Source organism: Acinonyx jubatus, chromosome C1 (assembly GCF_027475565.1).
Source record: "Acinonyx jubatus isolate Ajub_Pintada_27869175 chromosome C1, VMU_Ajub_asm_v1.0, whole genome shotgun sequence".
NCBI classification, from domain to species: Eukaryota; Metazoa; Chordata; class Mammalia; order Carnivora; family Felidae; genus Acinonyx; species Acinonyx jubatus.
Genome location: NC_069381.1, coordinates 153,690,489 through 153,709,867, shown reverse-complemented (window position 1 = coordinate 153,709,867; position 19,379 = coordinate 153,690,489). Strand labels below are relative to the sequence as shown.

The following is a 19,379-nucleotide window of genomic DNA, read 5'->3' as shown; positions in this document are numbered from 1 at the left end:
AGTGATGTATTCAACTTGCTTATATTATGTGCTTAGAGTGCATTTGAAGTAGGGATAAGAAGAAAGGAGAGGCATTATCTTCAACCAGTTAACTATGCTGAAGAACTGCACAATTCTGAGATGTCTTCAAAGAATCCAAAAATTAATAATCAACTGCAGCAATTTGTATTGTGCATTAATTCTTAAAAAAAACCACTGGGTCTTTCACTAAAATATACTTCCTTTTCGCTACTATAGCAGGTAACTACACATTTTCCTTTCTTTTAGGGTTGGTGATTCAGTGAACCATCTTTTCTATTAGTATAATATTGGTCATCAAGTGCCAAGACTCAACAAATAAAAAAATCAATGCCAGAAGTTTGAGGGGTCTCAAAATTGAAAAGAGGTTCTTATTAAAAAGGACCACAGACTATTTGCTTTAAGTATATGCTTAAGTAGTTTCATTTTACATAAAAAATATCAACAACTAATAAAAATTGAGCCACTTAACTCCTATAGATTTATAGAAAAAAAATCAGATGAAATGAAATTTAAGGACATACTCTTTGATCTGTAATGGATTTCCTCCCAATTAAACTTATCAATACCAGTGCACTGCAAAGGACAGAAAACCTACCCACTTGCTGGAGGCTCATAACTGCAGATTAGGTTTGTTCTGTAAGGATGGATCAGGGCAGATGAGACGCAGTCATTGATAAAAAGGAATGACAGGTCTTTAAAACATTTCAAGTCTAGTGGTCTATGAAATACTTGACCACATATCTCAAGATTATAAGAAGAGAGATTATACTGAGTGTAAGTGCCAAACACAGAGCCGTGATTATTAAATGATTTAACAAGCATTTTGTGAGAAATGATATTGTCTGTCTCACCACTCTTTTTAGAGGAACAAATCAACATACTTACATTTGGTTCTAATATAGAAAAAGTAGTTTTGTGTGTGTCTATAAGTTTCTCATGGATAACTTTTTTATACTCCCTCCTCCCCACAAATTATTGCTACTTTTCTTTGTCTATTTTCTCTACTCAGATGGTATACTTTGTCAATATCATAATTCCCTCCACAGTAATGAAAAAGGCCCAGAAAAATAAGGACATTGGAGGAAAAGGAGTTGAGGGGAAAAAAGGGAAAATTCCTGTGTTTGATCCTCCAAAAGAAAAAAACAAAGACAATATAATTTGGGGGGACTGTTGTTATTTTTAGAATAATAGCACAAAATATTTATGATAAAGTCCCACAAACTGAACCCCAGCCTAAAGTACTGACTTCATCAAAGTTCCTCCAAATCTCCCCCAAATATTTCTAAACATTGTGTGATATGATGAATTTTAGTATTCAATTTTTCCAATTTGTACTCTGAAGACAATGAATTTCAAAAGCCGTAGCAGGATAATGTCTTTAGCACTCCTGGTATTTCCACCAGGGTAAAGAAGATAGATTGAGCGCTTGGCTCCCCCTGTTGGTATCAATCTGGTGGCTGGTATATAATGTGCCCTGTCCTCCTGGTTGGGTCAGAAATGAAGTAGCCTCAGCTGATTCCTAAAGAGATGAATCCATGGTAGATGACTATGGACAGAGAGGGATAAAGAATAAGCACACAAAAAAAGGCTGTTAGAATAAGATGTAATCTTACTCCATGTGCTGTGATCTTGAGATCTGCATGGAAGCTAGAAAAAATAAATTTTCCAAGCAATATCCCAGATAGTACCTCTGCAAGAGCATGGTACTCAGAACAGAATGTTTTAATGTCTCTTCCTTTTCTCAGGCTTGTATTTTCCCAGGGTTTTTTTTCGGTGGGGGTTATGATAATTAGTAATTTTCAAACTAATAAATGAACATGCAAAAGAATAGACAAGCTTGACTCAATCTAATCACTTTCAAAGATTCATGAGGATGGGTTTATTTTGAGAAATATCAGACCCAGAAGTAGAAAGAGCTAATAATACCTTATGCCAAGTGCTTACAGAAAGCACCCATTTTCATACAAGTGACTATGTGGAAAAAACATTTTGCAGCTTCTACAAAGTTCTACAAGCATGATGGTTCTATAATGTTAAAGGTTTCTTTTGTTATAATTTTCCTTGCTTCTCAAAAAATAGAAAAATCTATGAACTTAAAATTCTGTAGCTTGCCATTCTAACAATTTAAAAATAAAGCAAATTTAACTAGTATAGTATATTGTTTCTATATTTGAGAATTCTGTTAAGTGTAATTATACAAAGAGTACATTTCTATCTTTAAACTAATATGAGACTTCAAATTGAAGGAGGGGCCACATAACTGCATTCCTTCTTCCAGCTTTCCCTCCCTGTCCACCACCTCCCATACAAGACAACATAAAATTCCTCTGTGTCAATATGTCTGTGTTTTACATCTTCATCAACATCACATACTTTTGGGGATCACTGGGAACATGAAACTCTGGGCTGTGATTTTGTGTTTTGTGGGCAAGGGGCCAGGTGATACTCCCTCAACAACCCTGGGCCCCGAGATAAGAACAATACCACTCCTTTTCCCTAAAGCAATCCCAATTCATTTTACTTGAAAGGAGTGAAGGGTGTATCTGTAAGTGCACTTGTCTTCTGCAAATGAAATTGAAAATGGGTTCTATAAGAACAAATAGCTTTACAGAAACAGAAAACCCACAGAACCATTAAGAAGAAGAGGAGCTGTGGAAATGGTACTCCAATAATAGGGGTAAACACTGCTCCTACAAATTCTATTTTGGAGAATGAGTAAGATGAATCGTAGAAAGAAAAGCAACCAAGTCAGGATTTTTTTAAAGCACTTGAATCTGTGCTTGCAACTCAGTCTTAGTTATGGGTTTTTTTACTCACCACTGAGGCTCTGACAGCCTGAGAAGTAGTGCCAGGGCCCCCTCCGTATGATAAAATTGCTAAACCCCTCCACGTCGCCAGGGGGATTAGCTCATTTAGTTATTAACAGCGTAATAAAGGATCCCAGGCTGATTGCACGCACTGGACAGATGCACTATTTCACCAAGAAGACAGTTTCCACAAAGGACCCAGGCAAACGTTTTGCCAATGTCTTCACAGTGTGGGATTAGAATGAGCTTCCCTTTATAATGATGCACTTCCCTGTCCTGCAATACTGCCACAGGGGAGGGAGAAGTGAATCCCTCTCTGTGATACAAGGAGAACTCATAGACCAACAGATTCTGCAGAAAGAGGCTGAAATTGGAAGTTGCAAAGGGACCATGACTAAGACTTTATGGTCATGCCTCAGCACAGTTAGCAATTGCCATCAACTTCATTTAGGGACAGCAGAGGTTGAGAGTTATAGTGTGTGGCTCCAAAGTAATGCAATTCATGTCAGTAGATCACAAACAATAGTCTTATTGTACTTTATGGGCACTCCTTGTGTCTTCAGGAAAGAACACACATTGGTTTAGTTTTGTAAGGAGCCAAACTGACTATGAGTAGGTTCACTGCATTATTTAACACAGTTTATCACTTTATAATTAAAATCCTGTGTCTTTCAGAAAATAATATTTGTATAGAAATAGCAAAGGCACAAACTGAAGAGATATTAGGTGTACAGATTGCGTATAATCCTGTAAAATTAAAATTTTCTGATAAAAGATGACAGTAATGAGTTAAGTCTCAGTTTTAATTAATTATTGGTACATTAATGTGGTCTAAGCTAATAAATTCACTCATTTTATTTTAAAAGTTTTGATATATCTTTCCATAGTTCATTTATATCATTAAATTATTTAGGTTATTTTAAATATTCAAATATATCTTTGTATATACACAAATAATGGCATTTCAATATTGTCTGCCATTAACGAAGGAGCTAATGGGACTTGGCGGTATGAGTAAATTGGTTGTTTGGCTGACATTTATTATATTCACCGTGATTTCCTTCAGCCCTTGCTTTCTCTGTTCTCCACAGTCCCTGCTCTGTTCTTTGACTTCAGATGTAGGCATCTCAAGAGAAATGTCAATATAAATAGGAGGGTCCTGCTATCAGATTGCAGAAGAGTGAGGTGGGCAGAGAAGAAGCCTCCGATGAGAAACAAAGAGGGGAGTAGTCATCCCTGGGATAACAAATCCTGGCCCAGGTTTGTACTACCATGTTCTTTGCTGCACATCAGATTCACCCAGGGTGGGTGGGTGTGCCTGGGTGGCTCAGTCAATTAAGCATTTGACTCTTGGTTTCAGCTCAGGTGATGATCTCACGGTTCATGAGTTTGAGCTCCACATCAGGCTCTGTGCTGACAGTGCGGAGCCTGATTGAGATTCTCTCTCTCGTCTTTCTCTCTGCCCCTTCCGTGCTCTCTCTCTTTCTCTCTCTCTCTCTTTCAAAATAAATAAAATAAAAAAAAAAGAAAGAATCACTTTTAGAACTATACCATTCCCTGATCCCTGACCACACACCAGAACAATTTAATCAGAATTACCTGGGCTGCCTGGGGAGTTCCAGTGTACTAACCTTAGTACTTAGGTGACTTAGGTAACCTGAGTTCCCTCAGAGGTTCCATGGCCCAGCCTAATAGCGAGAATGATGTGATTCTAAATCCTTATCTAGTCAGAGAAGAGGTAGGAGGAAACAAGTCAAGGGCTCTGAAAAGATGCCCTGCTTCTGGTTCTGGGTGATGTAGAAACCAGTAGACAGAGGACTCATTGAAACCCACCACCACTACATCCCTGTTCCCCCAAAGAGGGAAGCCGGGGATAGTAGCGGCTTCATAAGGAGTGTGGGATGCACTTCTGGACAAGTCACGCTCATGTAGGCCTTATGGAAGCAGGGTTGGTTGGAGCCTGTAGGAAAAGCCTTTCTTTCTTTCATCCTGAGAAATACAAATTCTTCTGGAGTTTAGTTTGTGTTTTTGCTTTTGTTTTCATTAGAGTTGGTGCAAGCAGTACTCACTGAAGTTAATTTACTTTGCAACTTGAGCAAGGAATTTTTTTTACAAAATATAATTCTTTTTTCTTCGATTTCTGAGGAAAAAACAATGGGATTCCCCCAAGACATGGGTAGGAAGAGACGAGACGCAGATGGAGACGGAGTTAATGGGAAGGCCACCAGTGGCAAGGTGGCAAGGCAGCAGAGGCCAGGGCACAGGTGCGAAAAGCAGTAATAAAATGGGCAATCTTGAGCATAACAGAGAGGGTTTTGAATGCAAAAGTAGAGGTAAAAAAATCCATTTATGAAGTATGCATTCCAAACCCACAAGTGGATCAGAGATTGAATTTCTACTTCTTGCTGAATTGAAAAGGAAACTGAGTAATTAGTGTAGAGCAAAGCTGGTTTGCTGTATGGTGTCAGGAATTGGAATGTTTTGGTTAATAAAGTACTCCAGTGAACTGAATTCTGCATAAACCAGCTTGTGCAGGTCTGGCTGCTAGTGGGTTACAGACCTCACTTGGTTGAGGCCATTATTTTATTGTTTGCTTTATTTAGCAAACACTCAGTCTTCTGATTCTGAGTCAGCATTCAAAAATTAATCTCATTGTGTTCTTTTCATTATCAAAGCTCACTCAGCACTAGGCCCTGAGAAAGAGTTGTAGAAGATAGTTTAAATGGTTTGCCTGTGGGAAATTTATGTGTATTGGTTGGCCTATTTGGAGAAAGGTCAGGATGATTCCCTGGCTGGTGTCAAAGGGAAAGAAGCAGTTTTCTGGCAAATAGGAGCCCTTATTTCTTAGTATTTGTAGATCTTTCTTAGCACTGTATCGTGAAAAAAAAAACAAACTACTTGCTATACTTCCTTCATTCAGACAATTGGAGGAGTGTTTCAAGTGCACAAACCAGAAAATGTCACACAGTAGGCTCCACCCCTTCCAAATATTTCCCTCTCCCTTCCACACATTAGCTAGAACAAGCTGAGAAATCACAGCCCTCGTGGAAGCAGAACAACGCAACATGGCCCCACTCTTTCTCCTTTCCTCATTTATTCAAGCAGGATAGTCTTTTTGTTTGTTTTTCCCGATTCAATTCGTATATTAATTATATTTTCCTCTCAGTACATCGTGTCACAATACTGCGAATAAAGCAGTCTTCCAAAGCAAATGTTATGTTCTTCATTTGTTCCCATTTGAAACACAGGCTTTATTCATAATGGCAACCCAGGCTGCAGCGGACCTGTGCAACATACGCTCTACACATACTCCTCTCCTTGCTCTCCAGGACATCCCCTCCTCTTGTCGTTTCCTATAGTGGGGGTTAAGCACTTTTCCTGAAAAGGAGACCTGCTATTACAATTTTTAAAATATGCACTAAAGTTACTGACTACTCCAGAGCAACATATGCCCAAAGCATTCAGAGGGATGTTAATTTTAAACTAATCTTTAATTACTATTAATGAGCTCCTGGGAAATGATTCTGTCTCCAAGGGCCAAATAACTGAAGAAAAAAAAAAAAAAGCTGAGGCGTGTGAGGTGTGAGGCAAAGAACAATGTCATTCTCCTTTGTCTCTTTACATGCACATAAAATGTTTACGAATCATATTCTCCTTTGAGAATAATTACCACTTGATTATGCTTTCTGGGCTTTAGTGGCAATATTGCTGATGATAATAGCTGATGTTTATTGAACGATTCATATATGCCAGACATTTTAGGAAGAATTTTACAAGGACCAACTTATTTTATTCTTAAAACACACCTGTTACTTCATCCTCATTTTATAGAAGAGATCAGATGTCTAACTCTGAGGATGATAACGTGGGCTGTCTGGCTCTAGAACCAGCAGGCTGAAGCATTACTCAAGCTTTCTCAGTTTAAGTGAGATTACTTTAAGTTGTAATGGTTATTTAAAAAATAGCATACCCAATTAAAAGACAATATAAGACATGCTTTTGATCACAACCTTATGTGTTGATAGAGATCTAGGTTAGGTTGGTACTGATGATAGAAATCCATGACCTTGAAAAATTATTACGTGGCAGAAAGCTAAAGGTAGTTTTAAAGCACTTATATGAGAAATGCTTTGCAATGTGGACATTTTGCTGATAAAAAATATGTTTAGTCTGCTAGAAAATAATTATGGGTCACCTTTAAAGAGTCTAAAACACACAGATGTCAGATTATATCTGTCACAAGCTGTCAAAAATGTTTTCTGTCAGCCTAAAACTGTCTAGGGATTGTTCCAAATCCACATAATTTTACCGAGTGCTAATGTTTGTTAGGATATTTGAAACAGCAGATATATGTAGAAAGACACACACTGTGTTGCAGCTTCCTCCTGTCCACATGAGACTTGGCCATAGGGAGCAAAGGTCAGAAATACTTCACACTCTTGACATGGATTTCAGTGCAGCCATTTTCACATAAAAGCAATTACCTAAGCACTGTATTGCACCGATTACTTCCAAAATTTTTGGAGCTCCATCTGCTCTTTCCTACTTAAGCCACTTAGAAAACAAAACTGAAGCAAACCAAGCAACCCCAGAAACGTAAAGGCTTCCAGGACTTCAAAATTAATAAGCACAGAGTTACTCAGTACTGCATAAGTATAGGGGACAGAAAACAAAGAAGAAATTCACATGAGAAGATGAAGGTCAAACCTTGAGTGTGAAAATATGTCACAAAAGGGGATGTCTTAGACTGCTAATAGGTCCAAGGTTTATTTGGGGGGCAGATGGGAATGTTGTAAAATTAGACTGCGGTGATAATGCACAGCTTTGTAAATATACTAAATAGCCATTGAATTGTACACACAAAGTGGGTGAATTTTATGGTATACAAACTGTATTTCAATAAAGCTGTTAAAAAAGGGGAAAAAAAGAAGAAAAAGAAAGTCCTGAAAAGACAGAAACCACAGAATGGGCAAGTGAAAGTGAACTCAGAAAGAGATGATGGCAGTTTCATATTTCAAGGCACCCTTTTAAGAATATGGGAATGGATTACATAAAGTTTCCCCAACACATTCTTTTGAGAAGCTGAACCCTTGTCCCATGCTTCCCTCATTCAGCGGGTCTGATTGTCCAGAGTGGCTCCCTTTTCTAATTTACATAAGGATACTCCATAGGCTAGCAGTGATGCTGCTAACTTAAACAGCTAGAACCATAAAGCATGACAAATCTAGCATATCTAAATATGACATTATCTCAAATTTTAAATGTCTGGCAGAAATGAATGTTCCTATATTTTATACCTCCTTTTTTTCTATTTCAGAACCCCATTTAAATTTTTTAAATTTATTTATTTTTGACAGAGGGAGGGAGAGAGTGAGAGAGAGAGAGAGAGAGAGAGAGAGAGAGAGAGAATGAGCAGGGGAGGGGCAGAGAGAGAGGAGACACAGAATCTGAAGCAGGCTCCAGGCTCTGAACTGTCAGCACAGAGCCCCGTGTGGGGCTCGAACCCATGAACCATGAAATTCTGACCTGAGCCAAAGTTGGACACTCAACCGACGGAGCCACCCAGGTGCCTCCAGAACCCCTTTTGAATAAAGGGTGGTTGATAAAATAGTCTGATCAATCAGCAGACAGAAGGGATCTTTAATCTGAGAGACACTTTAATTTTCTAAACTTGTTTAGCCCCTTTGCTGATTTCTCAGACACACGGTTACCAAATAGCTAATTACCCTGAAACATCTGACTTCAGTACATTAGAAAGGAAAAAGGCAGATTGAACTTAATTATTACACCTTATAGGATTACTAATTGTGGCCCTGACTACTGTCAGAAATCCAAAACAAATGTTCTTTCTTTTAACTCTAATCAAACTTAATTTTCAAATTAATATTAATTTTTACATGCTAAATTTTTTTTTTTTTTGGCCAGGGACAGATTTTGCAGAGAGATAAATGTCAAGTACTTTCAACAAACAAAGACTGAAAACATCTGGGTGGACAACAGCTTAGGTAAAACCGAATCAACAATCTGCCTCTACCTGTGAATGTCCTCTATCCCTGCTGATAAGAGAAGCAGGTTTTAGAATGCATTTGATGGCTTTAAAAGTTTAAGTGAGTATCTAATACATGATTTTTCTACATTTTCCTCTCTCTAATCAAAATTGACATATATCTCAAATTTCTTCTTTTTAATATGAAATTTATTGTCAAATTGGTTTCCATACAACACCCAGTGTTCATCCCAACAGGTGCCCTCCTCAATGCCCATCACCCACTTTCCCCGCCCTCCCACCCCCCCCCCATCAACCCTCAGTTTATTCTCAGTTTTTAAGAGTCTCTTATGGTTTGGCTCCCTCCCTCTCTAACTTTTTTTCCCCTTGCCCTCCCCCATGGTCTTCTGTTAAGTTTCTCAGGATCCACATAATAAGGATTATAAATTATTTCATTTTCTGAGGTACAGATGACTTTTTTCTTTCATCCTCCTACAGACTTGCATACATTTCAATACAAGACATTTACTCATTTATTCTAACATGTTTCCTTTATGTTATTTATATTACGTAGCATTATGACCTAGGTGTAGTCATTCCTTATGGAATTATTGGGGATAATTAGCATGTCTCAAAGTAGATAATGAAACTGAAGTTCAGAGAGGTCACGATAGGCCCAGAGTCCTGCAGATATTCAGCCTTTTAGTGTACATTTTTTATTAGACTCACATGCATTAATATTTCATGTGCTAGAGCCCAGACTACAGTTTATAATAACAGATTACATTTGCAAGGAGCTTGTGTGTGTGTGTGTGTGTGTGTATCTATATATCCATAAAACATTTATATGTTGCTGCTGTTTGGTTTTGCTTTTACCCAGTATCCACGTATTCTCCCTTGATAACTGAATGCTGAGAACTTCCATTTAGGTAAACAGGTACAGAGGCTTCCACCAATCACCATCCCCTGGCTATAGCAATTAGTTCTAAGAAAAGCATGAGTGTTCATTTAGAGCCAATTAGATGCAGTAAGATTTGTTCCTGAAACTTCTGGGAAAAGGATCTTACTTTTTCTCTGCATCTTTTTTACTATTATCTGAGGGAAACCTGGGTGAGAATGAGGCTAACTCAGAGGAGGTGAGGTTAGAAAAAAAAAAAAGAAATATAATCAAGGTGATACACTGTGTAGTGCTTACAGTGGGCCAGGCACAGTCTTAAACACTTTACAAATATAATTCATTTAATCCTCTTAACAGACTTATGAGGTAGGTACATTTATAATCTTGACATTATAATCAAGGAACTTGCCTAATGTTATGCAACTAATAGATGAAGGAGTAAGGATTTGGACCCACTCTTAGCTACTATGCTATGGACATACGTTGGGCCCTTACATTAATGGTAAGGAAATACATACTTAACAATGGGTTCTCAAGAAAAAAAAAGAGAAAAGAAGGAAGAGAGAATGAAAGACTGTATACCCCTAATTTGTTGCATTTGTCAATTTCTCTAGTATAAGTATTCTCACTATGGCTGATTTGAAGCTATTTACGTGATATCCTCTGGTTTGCAACATTCCTAAAAATTTAATAACCAGAGAGTTGGTGCAAGCCAGCTGCTCTAGTAAGCTACCGGAGCTGACACCAAATCTCCCTTCCACAAGATTGCATTTTTGTGAATCTGTGATGTTCCTTTTGGTGTATGACACTTTGGGCTGGGCTTTGTGTCTCTTGCAGTATGAAGGAGTCCTATCTGATTTCAAGTTTCACGGATACTGAAATACTTTCATGGAAGCTGCTCTTTGTCATATGAGACCTCCACAGTAACTTCATGAGATGGACAAATCACTCATCAGTTGTCCCATCTTAATTGATCATAAACTGAGAGTTGAGAGGTGATGAATTTCATTTGTGTAGCATGGACTACATAATTTGCCAGAACTGGTGCAAAATGAGAATGCCAGAATTGGGTCCCTTGTTCAAAAATTATTAAGAATTTCAAGATGATGACAGCAGAACGTTAAGCTAAGTGCAGGGGTCTTCTGAGAATGGGGCCGTGAGTAATCACCTACGGCCATGCACCATGAAGGTGGCTGTAGGTCCGTGTCACTTAGCTGGTCTGGCGGCCTCTAACCTGAGATCTTTAAGTCCCATAGCCCTTACACTCAGTCACAATATTTCCCTGCAAAATAAAGGATCTGTACATAATTCATTTCTATGTGGAATTTGTTACTTAAATTGTTAATTATAACTACACCTTGTATCGTTGATCAGTTTCAAGTAAACACACAATTGACTCACTTAAAGACTCCTATGTTGCAATGCCTACATATTGGACCACAACTATATCCAATCTTAATTTCTTATTTACATTTTGTTTCTATTAGGCAAAGTTAAAATAAATCGTACCATAAATTTATTGAGCTATTTAGACTGCACATTTTTTTTTTACTTTTCAGACAGAGCCAGAAAAAGAAAACAAATACTATTTTACATATCAGATTTGTAATCATTCTATTGTTATATTCCCCCCTACCTCTTCCACCCTCCCCCACACACATATGATACACACACAATTGCCTTCATTTTGAAAACTTAGGTAACTCCAAATATCCTAGGGATTTTTCTTCAAACAAACAAACAGACAAACAAAAAACAACCTTTTATCTTCCACCACAAAATTTTAGAAGTACCCCAGTTACTCTCTTCCTCGTGGAAAACATGGACCTAAATACGGCTGTTCACAGTGCAATTACTGTTTTTCAAAGTGCTGAGCTAAGTCTAATGGGTTTTATTACTGGGATTCTCCCATTCAAAAATCATCATAACCCATGACAATATTTGGTGATATATGATAATGGAGGAATGAAATGGGAAAAAAAATCTTTTATATCAGATAAAATGTAGAAGTTGCATTATGCAGTTTTATATAACATCTGGGTTCTACTACTCAATTCTTGATGATTTTAAGGAAAACAGAAAACTCATCACAATAATCAGCTAAATAATGCTTCAAATTTAATCTGTCCAAACAACCAGCAGATAGTTTATCATGAATTATAACCTAGAAGCAGAGGCTCAATATAAACATTTGCTCTCAACATTTCTATTTACCTGTTGACTAACCCAGGAAACATTAGAAGCTGAGAAGAAAAATATTCCAGCATGGTTCCCTAGAAAAATGCTCCGAGTAAGGAAATCAGTACAGTGGTATGCTTTAAAGATGATTTTCTGAAGCATTTTAAAATTACAATATTTGTTAATGAGTAATGAAAATAAATGTGCCACTAAAGAGGGGGCTTTCTACATTGGCCCTGGAAGAGAGGACTTCAACCCTATGTGATTTATCCGTTACCTGTAGTAGTATTACCTGCTCAGATCTTTTCTGGTGCTGGTATTGGTACTGAGACAAGGTATTACAAGAAGAAGCAATTTTGTCCTTCTCAAATTGTTTCTTCACTCTGGCCAAACCACCAGGCACTGTGCACATTCCGGATTCCTCCATCATCTAGGATGATTTAAGAAAAGGGAAGATTCAGTTTTAGATCTGCTCAAGATGGGATTTGCAAGCTATTATTTTTTATAGCTGACAATTATTGATGGGTGGTATATTAAAAAATATAACAATACACAGTTATTTCAGTAGGCCCTTATAGAAAACTTTAATAAAAATAATCTCTCTGTGTTGTTTTCTCATTTATCAGTCTTTTGATAAAGTCAGAGGGAACTTAAAAATATTGAGTTAATTCTCCTCATCTCAGATAGATTTTGATATCTGGAGATTAAACCTGTAGAATGTATTTCTCTAATAATACTCAGACTAGTAGAAATTAGAATAATGGATTCAATTTTAACCCACAGTAAGGTTGTCATTAAAATCCTAAACATCTACATAGGCAACACATTATTCAGAATATTTAAAACATTTGACTCATTCCAAAATGTATTTAAATCACTAAACATGAACAAAATAATTTTCTCTTATGCAAAAATGTCAATATCAGTAATAATAACAACTACTTAATATTAGTGCTGAGTGATTTCTATGTGTTTGCATATATCTTGTCATTTGATGTTTCTCCAACTCCTGTGAGATACGGGCATTTAGCCTCATTTTAAGATGAGGAAATTGATATTTGGGGAAGTAAGACAACTTGTTAAGTTCTCATAGCTGGGGTGTGTGTAGGAGCTGAAATCTGAAGCCCTATCTGTCTGTTTTAATGACTGCTGTTTGTCTTAATCACTAGTACTAAAGAGCAGGCAGAAAAACAACTCGTCCAGGACTGGCATACCCCAGGACTCAGCTTTTAGTATTGTGTGAGAATCAGAGGGTTTAACGTCAGAAAAATTCTAGGCTATCATTGACATTTTGCAGAATAGAAAGCCTAATTCAATAGGCATCATTTGGAACAACTTGAAAAACACTGAGGAGCCTTGTCAGATCTCATGCCCCTGTGGGAAGTGTAGAAACTTAAGGGCTTTGGTTTTGATGATTCAACACACTCCTCAGCCTAGCAGGCACTCTAACCCAGATGGGATGATAACTCTCAAGCAAACAGGCCCCATGCCAACCAGCCCTCCTCTAGGAAGCTTGGAGGGCTGCTTAAGACTGGGAAGAGATTCAGCAACCCTTCAAACTACAGGGAGGTCTCCTGAGGTCTGGCCCAGTCCTGACATAACCTTGAAGCCTTGAGACCTGAAAGTAACTGGATACCTGTGAGCTGAGGCTCCCATAACATGGACTGTGGACTCCAGGGATCCTGGAATCTCTACCCAAATATGTAGTTTCTCAAACTGATACTAAAAATACAACTATTATCGTGGGTTTTCCTAAATTCCAAAATATTGGAGAGTGAGTTAGTACTCAGGATTATCTGAATTACTAGCAATTTCAAGTGGCTGCTTTAGCAAGTTCATAACCTTGCCCTAATTCTGTGAACTATCCAATATTTAAGAATATGCATATTTGCTGTATGGAAAGAAGGGATAAAAATGTATATTTATATGTTTTAGATATATATTCTATCAAATTCTGCAACAAACTTCAAATATAAATCCCGGCCAGTTACGGCCATTTGATACATGTTAAGGTCATGAGAAAGTATGGCATCTATTTTGAAATTTAAGATAAAGAAGGGAAAGGGTGATTTAAGGCCATGATATTTCTTGTACCTTTCCCCGTTGCCATTTAATGTACATAAATGGCCTTCCTTGATTGATCAGACATAGATAAGAGCACTAAATTATGGAAATTAAGGCAATTATTGTTAAGAAAAAGCCCACTCTTTCCAACAACTATAAACAATGTCCAAATCATGTGCAAATTAATCTAATAAGCCTCAGTAATTATGTTAATGACTGAATACTTTCCTGGTAAGTGCATTTTCACAAAAATATCAGTTCTGATACTGAACATGTTGCTTCTCATCTACCAAATGGATTAAAAAACCCCAAATATACCCATTCCTTTCCTTTAGCATTGCGCTTTGGAATCAGACCATGTTACATGTGCAAAAATGCATACAGTTGGTTATTTTTGCCAGGAGTACAACTATTATACACTATTGTTGCCACTCACCCACCTAAGTGAGGAAGTCCGTTGAGCTGTAGTTCAGTGGTGGTGATATGGTTTCTTTATTCAGCTCAGCTTGTAAATGAAGGTTTACATATGTGAGATGGCAGGACCTGCTCAAGGAGCGGTCTGTGGTCACGAGCTAGAGTGATGTTTCCTTGCTCAGGTGGAGAGAGCATCCCTGTGCCTTTGCCTTGTTTGGCCCCATGCACTGTACATTTCAACTAACCCGTGTTATTGTCAATGACCACATAACTTAGATTGTTTGTATTAAACATTTTTATGTTGATCCTTATTCAATGTTTCTTAATCTCAGACTCAGAAATAAGATTTGGAATCTAATGGGTATGCCCATAATAATTAAGCCATTTTATTGACAAACTGATTTAAATACCTAACACAGAACCTAATTAAGTTATTTTAATAATAAAGTAATTTAGCTACCTAACACTTACCTAGGTGAATACATTACACAATCATATATTTTCTTTGCAAAGAACTGGCCTTGGGTTCTAGGGTATAGTAGAAATAACATAATTGGGGAATTGGACAAATAGTAATTCTAATCCCGGTTCTGACACTTAAAACCTTAGACCAGAGTTTGTGAACCTCGGTTTTATTTCTTATAAACTGGGAAAACAATGTATTTTCCACATATTTCTTGTGAGTGCTAAAAAAGATAAAGGAAGTAAAACTGCATAGCACAGAATCTGGCATTTAAATTCATTGCTTAGCAAATGTTACCTCTCCCTTCTCTTCTAGGGTGCTTCTGCACACCATTGCCTTTCCATGGGCATGACTTTTATTTAGGTTCAACCAAATGCCATCTGGCTGAGGCTAGGATCATCAAAAACTGATCTCAACGTGACTGAAATATAATGGATTCAGTTTGGGGCTGAATCAGAGACTTCCAGATTATGCACATAAACTAATGGGTTTTTTGTGTAGACAGAAATGTTGTTAATGGCAGTTTCCATGATTTTTTTTTTTTTGGACAGAGAGCAGGGGGAGGGGCAGAAGAAGAGGGAGAGAGAGAATTTTAAGCAGGCTCCATGCCCAGTGCAGAGCCCAAGGCAGGGCTCAATCTCACAACCCTGATCATGACCTGAGCCAAAACAAGCAGAGAAGCGTTATTAAATTCTTTATATGTAGGCTACCTTCATAATAGCATTAACATTTTTTTGTGTGTTTGTATTAAATAGTGGGATAATTTAGTTTTCTTAGAGCCCGATTTAAATATTTTGTTTTTTAGCACAATATAAATACAAATTTGTCTTATGGTGTATTCTCCAAGTGCCTGTAAGATAAAAGTCTTCCAAAAAAAATTGTTTACTAAATAACCCCTCTCTCACTAGGTACTTTCAAAATCAGTCTGTTTCCCCAAGAATCTTTTCTCCAATTTAGAACACTAATTTGTAGTAAAATTCCCTAATGATCCAGCAGGGGGTGCTATCTAAGAGGACTGGCAGGAGGCACTGGAGTGATACTATTTATTCTGGAAGAGATCTAGCTACTTCTGTGATTTCTGTACATTCATTCAAAATCCGTGCTGCATCTAAAATGGATTTTAATGACTATGTAAAAACTTAAATGTCATTTAGAATTACAATATTGTTAATGAGTTTGGCACAGTCAGCCTTGTCTCTAAATAATTTGTAAAGAAGAATGTTAAGAGTAGCTATTTTAGAACGCCACCCTTCTTGGCTATTCTTTCTCTCTCTTTCTCTTTTGGTTAAATGAACAACTTTGCTAATTTGGAGATTATAATTATAAAAGAGTAACCTTATATTCCATTAAGCTATAAAGCTGCTACTAATAAAATGACTCATCAAACCCTGTGGATTGAAGGCCACAGATGATAGAACCCAACAAATTCTTTTGAATATGACTTTATTATGCTTTGGCTCTAAAATTGGTGGTCCTACTGAATCCTGCTGTTTCCTATAATCATAATTGGTTTAGCAGAGTGCCTACATTGCTAATCTCCCTCATTTCTATGTTGATTAAGCTACTCCTAATGGATTTAGTGCATACAGAGAAATGAGAAAAGCAAAAAAAAAATTTATACTGCCAGTGAATTTAAATGAACTATACATGAGACCAAGGAGGGCGGCATGCAGACCCACATTATTAAAATTTGAAATTAATTCCCAACCTTCCTGAGGAGAATAGCTATAGGTTAAATGATAATGATGGCAATAATAACACATTTACACTCTGCCTTATGGCTTACACGTAAATTATCTCTTTGACTTCTCTCTAAGATCCTCTGTGGTAGATGGCTATTCCCATTTTTCAGTTAAGGAAACTGAAGCTCAGGGAGGGGTTAAGATAGTAGTCCAAATTCACACAGCTAGTAAGTAGCAGCACTGAAGCTTCAATTCACATCCTTGCCTTTGATTCACACTATGTGCTTTCTCTGCTTTATCCCACCACCCAGTGGTATTCTTGAATTACAGTGTAAGGAGAGTGTGCGAAGGGCAGACAAAAAGCACATTGCCTAATGCAAAACCACCAGGAGCAGCTTACATTGGCAGAGAAGCTGCGGCAGTCACCCCTGGAAACAGCAGCCTGGTACCTCGCCATCCGCTCCTTCAAGGACACCACCTCCTGGAGGTCTGACACACCCTCGCTCTGTGCAGCACTGTCTTCTGCAAACCCACTGGCAGGCTTATTAGGGCCAACGGTCACTGCAAACAAATGTAGCACGCTCAGATATGTGTTTCAGGCTTTGAAAAGAAAATACCATCACCTTATGAACAGTAAAGGCATTTAAAATATCTGCTCTCATAAAACAGACTGCATCATTTCACAACACTGTATTTGCAATGTTCCACAGTCTCCCTCTTTTCTTCAGGCTTTCAAGCAAAGCTACAAAATGCCTCTACAGAAGCATATGCTTATGAGAACATCAAACAAAAATATTGTCTCTCCTCCTACTCCTGTGATTATTCTGATGAAAGACAGTGATTTATTAAGAGCTTCATGATGTTAATAATGAACATTCCTGAGGCACCGTGGGTTGAATTTAGGTTAAATGCAGTAAGAGCATTTTCTCATTTGCTTCTCTTGTTTAACAACCTCATCAGGTAGGTGCTATTATTTTCTAAAATTTATAGATAAGAAAATGGAGACTCACAGTGGTTAAAAAACTTTCCCATGATCACACAATTACTTAGAGGCAGATGTGATGGGTGGACCAAATCTTTAGAATGTCTAAAAATTGCTCTTTGCTTGTCTCCCCACCCCTAACACTCAGGAGATGGATCTAGCCAAAATAAGCAATTGCCATGAGAATTATAGACTGTGGATTTATTTCCTTTATTCATAGAGACCTGTAATACATGAGAAAGAAATAATAGTACTGTTAGAAAAAGCTTTGTCAGTCACCCATTTCAGATGGCCTGATATTTCCCCATTTAAGCCATCTACTTGACAAAAATACAGGGTAACAGGAATTACATATTTGGAAACAGAGCAAAAGACTGATTGCATGATCACAGAATAACAGTTGTCAGAAACAGAAAGGTCCTAAATATCATATAGTCTTACCTAATCTAACAAGCTCCTTTTTGGCATAGGAAAACATGTCTAAATGTTTCCTTATGTGAAAGGAAGACAAGGGCTCTCCGTGGTTATGTGATTCTCCACGGTTTTTTAGTTATATGTTCCAGAGCTGGTCTCAAAACTAGATTTTCGTATTTAATCTAGTGTTCTTTGTTTGATGGTTTACTATTCACTGTTAAAGAGCTCTAATTCCAAAATCATTGCAAGGGTTTTTTCTGGGACCAATCAGTGTATATATACGTACACATATATACACATGCATATGCATGGATGCATATATATTCATTACTCATTCATGCACCCCCTGCCTTTCATCTTAGGGCTGGTATTTTCTGGAGCTCGTAGAACAGGGCTCATTGGTACACTTTATTTGGATTGGTTTGATTTCATCACTGTAAACCATGGCCCAAACAATCCCAGGTAACAGATAACCAAGCTGTTTCTTTTCTTTTCTATTCTTCATACCTCTTCCCCCAGCTCCCACATTGAACCATCTTATAGAATCCTTTTGGTTAAGGTTTATGTATACAATAGCAGTTGAGAGCAACCTATGTGATCAGAAAAAATTAAAAATCGTTTGTGTTTTGGCTCCCTGAGTATCTGGTTTTCCACGGAGACTTCTTATTCAAATAAACATTTTCATATATTTCAGTTAAAATTGTAAATATGTTTTACTTAAAATGCTTTCAAAAATACAAAATATACAGGAATACAAAGTTGTGATTATGAATGCTATGATTGTACAACACTGATTTGTTCATAACAAATGTCAGTTATTTTTTAAATTCACCTGTCATTCAAAACCTCACATTCATACAAAAGTACATTCCTTCAGTTGATTCCGATAAGAAGACATTCTCCCATACCACTGAAAGTCTTTCACATGATAAAGAAAATACATCTCTATTTTCCCCTGTGGATTATCTATCTGCACAGACAAATTCAGTTTATATTCAACTGTACTATTACTTTGTTGTGAATGATTACTATATAGATTTTATTGAACATGACTCCCTAAAGTTTTTCCACATTAACACCCAAATTTCATTTTGTGTATTATTCATAAAAGATGTCATTTTTTTATTTATCTTAACAGAAAGTCACAGTTTATTTTTGCTAAAATTTACAGATGGTATTTACTTTTCAAATATTTGAGTTTTATCATTTTTCATCCTACTGCGAAATGCCCAAGACTAATGGTCAGGAAATCAGTGACCTGATTATTAAGAAATTTGTATTCCATTGCCTTATAGCCTTTCATTTTGATCACAGACAAGATACTACATTTTAATCTCTCCATTTCTCCTTCCTATCTGTAACTTTGCCCACACAGGTAGTCATGGAGTAGAAAACTTACTTGAGTTAACAAACCGTGTCCATGTTGTTTCCTAACCTTCTAAGTTAATACCTATCAATTTCTTCATCTGA

The 19,379-nt window shown here is 37.2% G+C and overlaps 1 protein-coding gene across 2 annotated transcripts in view; it reads right to left on the bottom strand.

The window, feature by feature from the left end:
* The window catches only part of XIRP2 (xin actin binding repeat containing 2), a 72,568-nt gene that overhangs the window by 31,036 nt on the left and 22,153 nt on the right, over positions 1-19,379 (bottom strand). Inside the window, exons 2-3 of one of the 2 annotated variants that reach the window (XM_027055564.2) lie at positions 16,963-17,074; positions 12,183-12,320 (exon numbers count right to left, since the gene is read on the bottom strand). In XM_027055564.2, the coding sequence (XP_026911365.2) occupies positions 12,183-12,320 (138 nt within the window). In that variant the 5' untranslated portion in view covers positions 16,963-17,074. Of the gene's footprint in view, positions 1-12,182; positions 12,321-16,913; positions 17,075-19,379 lie in introns of both variants that reach the window. The other variant, XM_015066919.3, reaches the window with a different exon arrangement.